Source organism: Arabidopsis lyrata (assembly GCF_000004255.2).
Source record: "Arabidopsis lyrata subsp. lyrata unplaced genomic scaffold ARALYscaffold_7, whole genome shotgun sequence".
Taxonomy (NCBI): Eukaryota; Viridiplantae; Streptophyta; class Magnoliopsida; order Brassicales; family Brassicaceae; genus Arabidopsis; species Arabidopsis lyrata.
Window position 1 is genome coordinate 12076817 of NW_003302549.1, and position 13593 is coordinate 12090409.

Below are 13593 nucleotides of genomic sequence, written 5' to 3' on the forward strand. Positions count from 1 at the left end.
TTCTTCAAACATGAGCATCAGCTCCTTACTGTTTTGGATAATGGCCCGTGGACGTATAAGGACTGGTTGGTTGTGGTTGATCGCTGGATTCGAAGGCAACTTCCTGATTTTCTTAGAATAATCCGGTTTTGGGTCAAAATCCTGAACCTCCCTGATGATTCCAAAAATGAAAACTTGATTCGTGAAATTGGTGGGGTTTTAGGACATGTTGAAGAAGTTCGCATTCAGGAACCAACTGCAGAGCAAAGTGGTCAGATCTGGGTTCGTGTTCCTATTGATATAGAAGAAAGGTTGACTTTTGCTAGGTACTTCAATCGATGACTATAGGAGACCAGTCCTTATCCGCTATGTTTATGATAAGCTTCGCAGGTTCTGATCTGCTTGCGGCAGTCTCTCCCATCTCTCTACAGTTTGTACTCGTCACGCTCCAGAAACAGAGCAGCTTCAGTTGCCGGCTCCGGTTCTTGCCTCCACTCAAAGAGCCAATGACAGTAATGCACATCCGTTGGTTGCTCGATCCTCCACACCTGCTGAAGGGGCTGATGATACAATGGGAGAGACTGTAGGTTCCAACCTGAACATGGAAATTTCTGAAAATCAAGAACAGAATGAGTCCCGCAGGGAAGATATGGACTTTATACCTCCAGGGGATATCCAAGATAGGGTCAATGAAACTTTTGCTGTTCATGAAATAGGTTCAGCTTCAGCATCATGACGGATTCGGGGAACTAAGCGGAGGATTTCTGCTCTATCTGATCTAGAGGAAACTTCGACTTCTCATAAAAGGACACAGGCCAATCCTTCAACACCAATCCAAGGGGAGGTGGAAACCCCGAAGCCACCATCACCAGAATGAGAATCCTGCATTGGAATTGTCAAGGGCTGAGGAACCCCTTGACAATCCCTTACCTTAAGGATATCAATCGTAAGTTTAAGATTGATATCATGTTCCTCGTAGAAACTAAGAATAAGGATAATTATGTACAAAATCTAGGTGTTGATCTCCATTTTGACCATCAAATTTTGGTATCCCCTGATGGTTTAAGTGGCGGCTTAGCTATCTTTTGGAGGAATATTGTAGCTTGTGAACTGCTTTCTGATCCTACTCTTAACTACACTGATATGTATATTATTGAAGGGCCAACTACTTTTTGTCTTACCTATGTATATGGTAATCCAGAGAGAAAGCCAAGGCAATATATGTGGCAGATGATGGAGAATTTAGTCAAAGGAGGACTATATCAGAGAAAACCAAGACTGGTCCTTGGTGATTTTAATGAAATCAAAAATAATCAGGAAAAGCTTGGAGGACCACCTAGGCATGAATGGCTGTTCCTTAATTTTCGAAGGATGTTAAATGTGTCTGGTCTTCATGAAGTTAAAACTTTTGGTGGGGTTTATACCTGGATTGGCAATCGCAGTGCTGGTACCATTCAATCTAAGCTAGATCGAGTAGTAGCTACTGCAGAATGGAAGGATAAGTACCCTAAAGCCATGGTTCAGCTGTTGGACTGGATTGGTTCAGATCATAAGCCGTTAATACTCCATACTGAAGATAATAAATGGAAGGGCAAGAAATTGTTCAGATATGATAACAGGTGGAGGACTAATAGAGATGTTCATGCAGTCCTGCAGAATACATGGGAACAGAAATGCAATATGCTGCCTCCACATCAATTCCATGAAGCTCTCAAGCGATGCAGACATAGCCTCTCTACTTGGAAATCAGAACAAAATTTCAACTCTCACAAGAAGATCCAGCAACTCCACATGGATATACAGCAAGTGTATAATTCCTTTTCTCCTGATTTTTCTTACATAACTCATTTAAAGAAGCAATTACATCAGGAATATAGATTAGAGGAGGAATTTTGGAGAACAAAAAGTAGAGTCTTGTGGATGAATGCAGGGGACAAGAACACCAAATATTTTCATGCTAAGACGAAACAGAGGAGGAGTCATAACCGTATTACTGCTCTTGAAGATGAAAATGGCAATATTAAGCAGTCTGACAACGATATTCAAGCCATTATTCATTCTTATTTCACTAACTTATACTCTTCTTCTGGCAGTGCAAATTTGGATATGGTGCTCCAACACATTCAGCCCAAAGTAAATGTAGCCATGAATCAGAAGCTTACTGAGCCAGTTCAGGAGGAAGAAATCCTTCAAGCCCTCTCTCAGATGCATGTTGATAAAACTCCTGGTCCTGATGGCTTCATGGCAGGATTCTACAAATATCATTGGCCAACTCTCAAAACAGGTGTGATGAAGTATATTCAACTCTTTTTTCAGAATGGCTATTTACACCCTGAGATGAATCATACCTATATCTGCCTAGTTCCTAAAGTTGATTCCCCGACTCAAATGAAAGATTTTAGGCCCATCAGTTTATGCAACATTGCATACAAGTTAATTTTAAAAATTTTGGCAGATAGACTTAAACCATGGCTACACTGTCTCATTTCAGACTTCCAATCTGCATTTATTCCAGGGCGCCTTATTACTGATAATATCATTATTACTCATGAACTTTTGCATTCATTACGTACAAAGAAAATTAAAACTCCTTTTATGGCCTTGAAGCTTGATATAGCAAAGGCATTTGATAAGGTTGAATGGACCTATCTTGATCAAATATTGAGGCGTCTTGGCTTTGCAGAACAATGGTGTACTTGGGTGATGAAGTGTGTTACCTCAGTGACATATTCTGTTCTCCTTAATGGATCACCAACCAAGAAGATTATTCCATCCCGGGGGCTACGCCAAGGTGATCATATTTCTCCATACCTTTATTTACTAGTGTACTGAAGGGTTATCCTCCTCTCTTAATCATGCGATGAAAGCAGATCTTATCCATGGCTTTTAGGCTAGCTGCAATGGTCCTCCCATTTCTCATATGCTTTTTGCTGACGATTCCCTCCTTTTTTGTCAAGCAAATGCAGAGGAATGCCAACAGATTCTTGCAGTGCTTGATGCATATGCCCATGTTTCAGGTCAATATGTTAATTTTCAAAAGTCAGCTATTCTCTTTGGCAAAAATGTCCCTGCTGACGTTCAACAGAGTATTATTAATATGCTGGGTATTACAAAAACAGGAGGCTTTGGTAAATACTTGGGATTACCTGAAACTGTTGGGCAAAATAAAAGTGATGCATTTGGCTTTATCTCTCAAAGGGTGCAGCAAAAACTTCAAAGTTGGTATTCTAATTTTCTGTCATTGGCTGGAAAAGAAGTCTTAATTAAATCTATAGCCACTGCTCTACCCACATATGCTATGTCCTGCTTTATGCTTCCTAAACGTTTGCTCTCTCAAATAACAGGACAAATCAGAAGGTTTTGGTGGTCTACTCTGAAAGATAAACAGAAGATACCCTGGGTTGCATGGAGGAAAATGACCACTTTAAAACAGTATAGAGGGATGGGCTTCAGAGATCTCAATCTTTTTAATATTGCTTTATTAGCTAAACAGGGATGGAGGATTTTAAAAGAACCACAACTGCTGCTTTCCCAAGTTCTCAGAGCTAAATACTTCTCTAAATCCTCTTTGATGGAGGCAAAACCTGGATATCGTCCAAGTCATGCATGGAGAAGCATCTTACAAGGTATGCAGCTTATTAAACAAGGTTTACGATGGAGTGTTGCTGATGGTAATACGATCAAAGCTTGGCATGATCCATGGCTAAGTAACCCTCCCAGACCAGCCCGTTGTATTGGATCTCCTTTAAATGATTCTTTACCAGTTTCAGGCCTTATGAAGCCCACTTTAAATGATTGGGATGATACGAAGCTTCAAGAATAAGTTCATCCAGAAGATATTCCCCTTATCAAGAAGATGCGTTTAAGACTTGTCAAGGCTCCTGATGTACCGACTTGGATCTTCACAAAAGATGGGCAATATACGGTCAAATCTGGTTACCATCAACTATTTAAGCCAAATGCAGAGTCGTCCCCAGACAATTCCCACATCAATGCTTTATGGAAACATATTTGGGCCTTCAATATTCCCCCAAAAATAAAGCATTTCTGGTGGAGAGTGCTTCAAAATGCTCTTCATTAGCTGACAATCTAGCCAGAAGAAGGATCAGGACCTTATCAGATTGTATCTTCTGTGGTGAAGCCAATGAATCTATCATCCATCTTCTTTTCCACTGCCGTCTTGCAAAGGAAGTCAGGGAACTATCACCACTTCAAATGGAGACAGGTCAGTTAGCTGGACAAAATTCACTTCATGATATTCTGCTTTCTCTCTTAGCCACCCAGAATCTCTCCAAAGATCATCTTTTTCCATTTATTGGTTGGAGACTTTGGAAAGCTAGAAATGACCTGCTCTTTAATAACAAAAGATGGGCCATCCCAGAAATTATTCAGCATGCCTTGATGGATTACCAATTATGGAAAGACTCTCAAGACGTTCCTAATACTTATCTGCAACGCTACAATGCTCCTAAGCAAGTTCCAGAAACTACTCTAGCATAAGTAATGCATCACACTTCATCTTTTGTATGTTGTGCAGATGCTTCTTGGACTGATCCTAATTCAAGGGCAGGTATTGGCTGGATTCTCCTTACCCCGCAAGGCAAAACAGTTCTTAAGGGTTTCTCTTCTATAGACCCTGTTAATTCTGCTTTGGAGGCGGAGGCCATCGCGCTTAAAGAATCTCTTTTCCATCTAAAACGTCTAAGTTACAAAGATGTTATCTTTTGTGGTGATTCGCTAACCCTGTACATCTTCATGGAAAAAGAAAATCAACAGCTTAATCACTTGTCCGGATGCCTGGAAATCCAGTCGCACTTGGATGATATCAAGGCGCTTTCTCTCAGCTCTTATGCATTTAGGTTTATTCGTAGAAGTGATAACAATGTAGCTGACTTTCTAGCTAAACATGCTAGATGTCACAATTCCCCTTTTACTATTTCGTGGAATGTTTAAACTGGTATTGTAATGCTTGTACTCGTTATCTTAATAGAAAGTTGGCCGACGAAAAAAAAAGTTAAGTTTTTATATGGTATATAAAATTACCCAGTTTTTTTTATGCATTGACTTGTATGACATGGAAAGTTCTTGGTGTTTCTTATTGTTTGTGGAGTTCACTAGATCTTCGTGTACACAACAATTTTTATTTTATTAATAACATTTTATTTTTTAAAATATTTTTGATAGGAGCTGGAAGTGTTGAGATATCACAAAGTCTTCAAGAAACTAGTTATCACAATAAAAAAAAATGACAGATGGAGAAAGACTAAAGGTTTATCTTGCTCTACAAGAAAGAAGCAACAATGGTAAATTGAAGAAGATTCATACAACGGAAGTTGCTAATTTATTCTCCGTACCGTTACAAACGGTACAAAGAATTTGGAAGCGGGCTAAGAATACTCCTAATGGTGAAGTTGTTGATGTATCCCATAAGAGAAAGGGTAGATGTGGTGGGAAGAAAATTCAAATTGATCTTGACCGAATTGTTGATGTTCAATGAGAGCAATCAATGAGTATAAATGAGAATGGAAAGCTTTTTTCAGTGAGAGTAATTAATGATTGGTTCCTAAATGATAATGGAAAGTTTCACACGTTTCATTTTCTTGTCCAAAAGCACACTTCACTCCACCTTTTATCATTAATTAATTTAAATAAAACAAATATATTATAGAAGAATTGTGTTATCTCCTCTATACAAACTCATGATCCATACAATTCCAGCATTTTGCAAATAACTTTGTCGATCATAATCTTGTTTTCAGCCAAACCCCAAGTAGACTCATAATCTTTACTTTACACCAACTCAATCTTCTTATCAAGAGACGTACGAAATATTCTTTAGAATTCTTCAAGCACAAAAAAATTAGAAGTCACAAAACAAACAAAAATATATATATGCATTTAGTGTTAAGGATATATTTTTATAAAAATTTATTTATCTACAGATTTTTCCTTTATAATTATTTTTTCGATTTGGTTTGGATACACATAAACGATTTCAATTTAGTTTCATTTTGTTTTTTGGAAATTTTTAAACTAATGAAAGTAAATAGGTTATACAATAAAAAATCTATAAACAATAATATCTAGATTACAATATTTTATTAAATTTTAAAAGTATCATTTTATAAAAATAATAATTTATTTGAAAAATTAGTTTACAACTAGGAAAATTTACTAATTTATCGAATATTAATTTATATAAAATTGACTAATATTAAATTAGTATAATATCTGGATTTTTTTTCCACTATAATTTTTGATCTGGAATTTAACAAGGCAATAAAAACCAGGGGCCATAAAAACCAGGTTTTGAACATAGTTCTTGACAAGAAAAGCGACGTGGTATTATATCAATATATACTACTCCTTCCGTTTCAGTTTGGTTGTCGTTTTAAGATTTAAATTTTGTTCTATAATAGTTTTCGTTTTAGGTTTTCAATGCAAATGTTTGGTGAAAATTCCAATTTTATCCCTACTGTTTTAATGTTCTGGCCAATAAAATATTTTATAAAATATATTAATAAAGGGTAAAATAAAAAATTAAATATTTTTCTTAATTTATGTGAAAAAATCTTAAACGATAACTAAAACGAAACGGAGGGAGTAGTTGCCGACGCGAGTTTACGTTGCCCCAAATCAACATATACGGGCCCATTTAGCGGTCTGCCAGTAATAAAAAACTCCACTACGAGTACACGTGACGGGACAGCCCTCGTTGACTCTTAAACATGTTTAATATCTTACGCCATGTGGACTTATCCAGTTGTCAAATCTGACGGTGTAAAAAGACAATTCACTCGTCACCGCGTAACACTATTGAGATCTCCGTAAATTTCTGGAACTATATGCCCACATTCCAAGGCAAAACCAAATCTACAAGTCTTGTCTATATAAACACCAAACCATTAAAGACCCAACAATTAAAAAGGTTAAGGAAAAACAAAAATGATGATGAAGTCGTTGATCTTTCTCTCTCTCATCCTCCTCCCACTTGTCTCCGTCGTGGAAGGTCTCGGTGGTGGTGGTCTCGGTACTAGGAAGCCGATCAAGAATGTATCGGATCCGGACGTTGTTGCGGTCGCCAAGTATGCCATCGATGAGCATAACAAACAATCGAAGGAGCATTTGGTTTTCGTCAAGGTTGTCGAGGGAACGACACAAGTGGTCTCCGGTACAAAGTACGATCTGAAAATCGCGGCGAAGGATGGTAGTGGTAAGATCAAGAACTATGAGGCTGTTGTTGTTGAAAAGCTTTGGCTTCATTCTAAGACCCTTGAGTCCTTCAAGGCGGCATAGATCTTTGGATTTTTTTTAGATCGATCTCTCTCTGACTCTCTCGGGTATATCTATATCTAGCTTTTGATGATTTGAGATTTTGAGACATTTATGTTGTTGTTGGTAATATTTGTGGAATAAGAAAATAAATTAGAGATATGTTTTTTTGAGATCTGTTACTTTGATCTCTGCATTTGGGTTTTGGATCGATCGACAAGATAAGATACAGTTGCGCAGACGCAGACGACACGTGCGTCGACCGTGAGTTTTGATATGATCTGGTTTTTTTCTGTCGTGACTCGGTAATGTAGACATTAGATGATGATGATGTGCATATTTATGAGTAATAATAACTGGGAAAACTTCCACGTTCTAAACGTAGCCAGTAATTTTTTTTTTTTTTTTTTTTTTATAACCGTGAGATTTCAAAGGCTTCCTAGGTCCAAAGACTAATCTACGAGACCTTGCATACGGATACGTTTTATCCTATCGTTAAGGGAGCGGCTAGGTGGCCAACCCGAATCGAACCCAGGAGGGGGAACTCACAGCCGTGAGCCTTTTACCAAGATCACATTCTTTGTTTTAGGGTTTCGGTCATCAAAACAAAAAAAAATTGGATTCCTTGTTCATGGAGATTCGCATTGCATATTTGCATGTAAAAAAGGAAAAAAATTCTATAGATAGGGAATGAAATACTTAATGTTTTAGCCAGTAATTAAAAGACAAGATCACATTCTTTGTTTTAGGGTTTCGGTCATCAAAACAAAAAAAAAATTGGATTCCTTGTTCATGGAGATTCGCATTGCATATTTGCATGTAAAAAAAGAAAAAAATTCTATAGATAGGGAATGAAATACTTAATGTTAAACATGGAAGTATATCATGATCCCGTTTGACATAAGAGTTATATCATGATTTTCTACCTTTTTTTTAATGTTCTCCGCTCATTCATTATTGGCTGTGAAGAACTATCGCCAAATCATCTTTTTTTTTTTTCCGTCTAAATCGCCAAATCATATCAAGCACCATTTTAAAAGGTAGGCTAAAGAATCACTTTGTAATATTATTGAAGAATTTACAGATGTAAAATCGAGAAGTCTCAAAGATTTTGTCTTTGGTCACCGCTGCTCTTAAGCTTTCAAGAAAATCCGGTCACACTCACACAATGTTAACCCTATTAAAATTGAAATTGCTTCCCACATCGACATGTTAATATTGCGTTGTTGGTAAGACGAGAATATTAGGGTCTTGTTCACATTCTATTATTATGCGTAGTAATGTAGAAGCAAAGATATGAGAGCCGTATAGATGTAAGAGTTGTTATTTGTTAATACTAAATAGATGTAAGAGTTGTTCTTGTTGGAAGCCCACTGGACCAAATTAGGCTTTAAATTGAAAGAGCATTATTATTCCCTACCAAATGAGGTTTCTTTTTTGGATGCGATTTTTTGTTTTGGGGGCGAAAATCCAAATTATATATATTTTTAGTTTTTTATTGAACTTTTAAATGTAAAATTAAGAAAACTATTCATAAAATTTGCAGAAAAAAGACGAATATGTAGTTTCGAAAAAATCTGCTTAAGACTCTATTTTTGTTTTTTTTTGTTGAAAACTTGAAATGTTAAGTTTTACTAGTAAACAAAAACAAATGATGACTTGTCTTCTTCACATCTAAAGCTTACTTTGTCCTTTTCAAAAACAAGAAGTTAAAAACAAAAATAGACGGGGTTTATTTGAAGTGAAAGGGTGATGATATATGGAAAAAACGAATAGTGTATGGACCCTTTCATTATTGCAATATTTAATTTGCATTCACTTTATTTGGTCAATCTTTCGTTGCCCTCCCATCTCCACTTTCCTTTACTTTTTTTCAATTATACTTTAAAGTTCTTTTCTATTTTTCTAAACCCACTTAACGACTTAACGTTCTATTCTATTTCATAATATTCTGCATATGTTTAGGACACACGTGTGAATTTCTACTTCACTCGTAGATAAGTGAAAAAACGAAAAAGTAAATATGATTACATTTGAATTCGAAAACACTTTTGTACATCTCTCGCATTCAAATTAATCATGAATATTCCTTAATCCTTACACCGGCACAATCTTTTTTGGGCTGTCCGAACGAAGACACGCATGTAGTTTTAATCAAACTTTGTAATTATTATGCATTCAAAATGAGATTGGATCCACTTACTTCCTCCATTTCAATACTTTTTTTGGCGGCATGTTTACTCATTAGTCATTAGTGATTGAGTGGTGATGATGACCTTTGTGTGGCACCATATTGGGTTGTATTAATGTTGAATTTTACAACCAATATTGGGATTAGTAATCTGAACAATAACAAGATGTATATTAAAATCTAATTCAACGAAATGGTCAAAAACATTATTTACACGTGTGGGTAATAAGGTGATGACCACAGAGAGTTGACTAATTAACAATTAAACTTTTATCAACCATTTCTTTTTTTTAATGTTAAGCATGACATCTAGAAATGTACTCCCATTCTTTCCCCATTCTTTCTAATAAGTTGAGATGTCCTTTTATTTCTTCTTCGTCACCATTACGTACAAATCTAAACATTTATCCAAAACTATACAAAAACATAATTGTTCCATGTATAATTGGACATTAAGACATGTTAGGATCACTTCTTATCGTAACCGATACTTGGAATGGTGATGGCCCGCCAAATGTTCTTCTCATTGACCACCGAAAATTCCATTATATCTTATTTACTAGATTTTAACCCGCGGTACACCGCGGGATGATTTAATTTTAAAGTTAGTATAAAAATATTTTGTAAATTGTATCTCCTTATAACATATTTATTTATATTATAGTTTACAATTGTTATTAAGTAACGGTATACCACGAGTCCACGAGATAATTATTAATAAACTGAAGATTTAACCCGTATTAAAGCGGTATATAAATATTGATTCAAATTCGTCCGCCATATAAATCATTTCCGAAATATAACCCGTTCCATAATTTCTTAACCCGTCCTGTGATTTGTATTTTAAAAAATAAGGATTAAATCCGTATTGAAGCGGCAGATTAATGATATTTTAATCTTTTTATTATTGTTGATTCAATTCATTTTTATTTTCTTCTGAATTCTTCTTATTTCTTTTCTTCCTTTTTCTTCTAATTAATACCAGTCACACCCTAAATTTTCTTATCAAAGTTGAATCATTGATATATATGATAACCACACATAGAATGAATTGAGATCCCTTTTCAAGATAAATAATCCTCTTATTTAGCAAAATCATTGACGGGAAGGTTCACAGGCATAGCCAAGCATCTAAAAAATATTAAATAAATAACTTAAAAAAAAAGTCCTCTTATAATAACAGTATTGTGGACTTGCTTTTGTGAAATCCAAGCTTCGTTTGGTCTGGAGAAAGTGAGCAACACGGTTCGAACAAAGTGAGTAACGCGTACCTGTTGTTAATTTTAGGACCATTAGCTTTAATGCTTTATGATAGTATAATTACTAGATAATTAATTAAACTAGATTAATACCAAAAGTACATTCCTTCCTAAATGCCATCTAAACCAATTTTCCAAGACTTCCACAATTGTATTAGGCTTGTGACCATGTAAACTCTCAAAGGAATTTTCCAGGCTTGATGCCATCTATAGGTCTTTTGTATTAAGATGCAAAAATTTCTATTTTAAAAAAGCGACTAACATGTTGAAGCTTCTTTGAATGTTGATAACGAAGAACGCTTTTTGATATACATAATGTCATTTTTTGTTCCTATCCCCCGAACCTAGCCAACATGTGTGTCATCACCCGTAAGGGGTAAACTAGTCAAAGAGGTGGGAGACATTACTGTGAAATTAATCTTACCTACGTGTTCTTCACAATTATATCCATCTGGAATTCGAATAAACTGGTACACGAATCTGAATACTTCCTCATTTCACATAATAAAAGAGTTCAAAATATTTAGCAAACATCGGTTTATCTTCCACCTTTTTGACATCTTCTCATTTCCACCATGCATGGTCTTGCTTGTGAATAGAGTGTTGATCAATTTCTTTCAAAAGATGTTGCATGCTTTATTTATCTTTCTTAATACACACCAAAAGTCTGACCCAAACACACGAACGCTTCCTCATTTTTTTCCGAATTCTAGTAACCGAATAATATTTGTACCAAAGGTTGTGCAAACATAAACAATATTTCTTCATAAAAATGATTTATATATATAAAACAGTCATCGCCATTCCCATTCATCATTCATGCATTTAATTTTGCTAGAATATTTCAATGTATAAATATCTATAGAGCGAAATATGTATAAAAAAAAAATCAAAATTCCTGGTTATGACACAGTGCCAAATTATTAAACCAGATATCTCGATCAACAATTTGTCTTTTTTTTGTTTTTTTCTGCTTGTTAACTTCAACATTTTACTTAGATAGCAGTAATCATTTATTAATATATATAGCATATATTATGGATTATTGTCATATAATATTAGTGAACATAACATGTACGCGTAGACATACAATTATGTACAGATTAATGTACATACATACACCCAACTTGGCAGAAAATGACATTTAGTGATGGAAACATTCATCAAATTAAAATTTTAAAACTGCAGAAAACGACAAAATTGGTCTACTTATAGATTAATTAATAGACACTTGAGAATATTAATGAATGGGTAAAGATTACGTAGTCTTTATACAATAGTATTTGCCTATTTTGGTCGCCGTAATATGGATATACCTACTCTTCCTCTACGGCTGTCTAAACGATTGTTAGAGTGAGGACAAACACAATCTTTACAATCACATTTATTTAATTGCATTATTAATCATTTTAGGTTCTAGTTGGGGTGTTGAACAACTCACAATGCTGTATAATTAGACATCACATTATTTTTTAAAATGATCACATTGAGATTGTTTGCCTTCGAAGCAATTCGGAGTAATTTTCTAAAACATTAAAATTGGGATTATATATATAACCTTTGACAGACAAAAATTAACATGATTTAATTGTTAGTACGTCGCTTTGGCGGTTGATTATTCATGTTTAATTAATCGTACGTACGTGCACTAGCTTATTCTTGTTTTTGACTACAAAATCACATATTACTCATTGCATCAAGTTGATATCTTACTCAATTAATCTAAGAATATATACTAACGGATTGGTAAAGAAAAGCAAATTCATTTACTATTGGATACGTAATTATTTTCTGAGCTATTTTTTGCTAAAAAGTATAATATGCGGTGTTTGTTTAGAAAAATAAGATAGAACAATTTCGAATGAAGATTAAGGAAAAAATGTAGTAACAGATGAGAATTTAACACGAAAAATCAAAATCATATTACTTTCTTAATGAGAAAAGGGTCGTCTTTATAAAGTATTCTTGTTCAATACTAGTCCGTAAGATATTGTAATCTCTAAAAAGAATAACGAGTGATTATGTAGCATCCTAGTGATCATATAAGAAAAAGTGTTTTTACATCTTTATGTCATTTTCTTAAATGAGAGAAGGATCGTGTTGATTAAAGTCATTTATCCACAAATGTTATAAGCCACTAATAAGTAATAACCTCACAATTCTAACGTTTTGTTGGTACGCTATAAACCCAAACCGACCTAAATCAATCAAAGATCACAGATTCACAATGGTGAAGACTGAAGCAGAATAAAAACCCAAGGCATTGGATGTTGGGGTCGGATTCCACCCGCGTTAAGACCGAACCAAGACTTGATATCTCGGGAACTATGACTGGGCCAGCTCGGGATCACTCGCCGAACTGGTTCGGTGAACGGCGACCAAATTGGCTCGGGATCAGTCTCCAAATCGGCTCGGGTTAGGACGTGATTAAACTGGTTCGGATCATCTTGCTTCAGCTCGGAAATTGAGCTAATCGGTTCGGGTATGACTTGGCTAATAAATTATAATACCCGAGCCCCATCCAGACGGGTATCCGAGCCGATTCGCCATCCTTACTTCCGAGCCCGTTCGTAACACAGCCTTCCGAGCCAGTCTAAGCACCAAGACATCCGAGCCGGCAAACGGTTCGGTCACCGAAGAAAAATCATCAGTCACCCGAGGCGAAGACTTAGCAAATATTCGCCTTCAACGTACCATTTCCGAAGGAATGAACCATTTCCGAAATACTCGGAAATGATAAAGGAGAATCTAGAAGGATCGACTCAAATCAGGAAATCTTCCAAAAACTCCGAAGAATAAGGAAATTATCCTAATCCGCGGTATTCTAGCCGACTTCAAGATAAATGGAAATCTTCTGAGAATATCACTGGAGAGGCGGCTTACCATCCCTAT

At 35.5% G+C, this 13593-nt stretch overlaps 2 protein-coding genes across 6 annotated transcripts; both read left to right on the top strand.

Annotated features, from left to right (window-relative positions):
• Positions 1-835: 835 nt before the first annotated feature.
• Positions 836-5035, top strand: LOC110226467. 5 transcript variants are annotated; one of them, XR_002330502.1, is made up of 6 exons: positions 836-1787; positions 2073-2263; positions 2663-2770; positions 2946-3197; positions 3324-4204; positions 4517-5035. XR_002330502.1 is itself a non-coding variant. In XM_021018307.1 (6 exons), the coding sequence occupies exons 1-6, from the start codon at positions 853-855 to the stop codon at positions 3800-3802; spliced, it is 1827 nt and encodes a 608-aa protein (XP_020873966.1). In that variant the 5' UTR covers positions 836-852; the 3' UTR covers positions 3803-5035. The 5 variants fall into 5 exon arrangements, 4 of the variants coding, with proteins under 4 accessions (XP_020873966.1, XP_020873967.1, XP_020873965.1 ...); XM_021018307.1 differs by having other exon boundaries at positions 3324-3605; positions 3744-5035; XM_021018308.1 differs by having other exon boundaries at positions 3324-3605; positions 3750-5035.
• Positions 5036-6796: 1761 nt separating this feature from the next.
• On the top strand, positions 6797-7426 carry LOC9306226 (cysteine proteinase inhibitor 4). The gene has a single exon (XM_021018334.1). It carries the CDS (start codon positions 6925-6927, stop codon positions 7273-7275), a length of 351 nt encoding a protein of 116 aa, XP_020873993.1. The 5' UTR covers positions 6797-6924; the 3' UTR covers positions 7276-7426.
• Positions 7427-13593: the final 6167 nt, after the last annotated feature.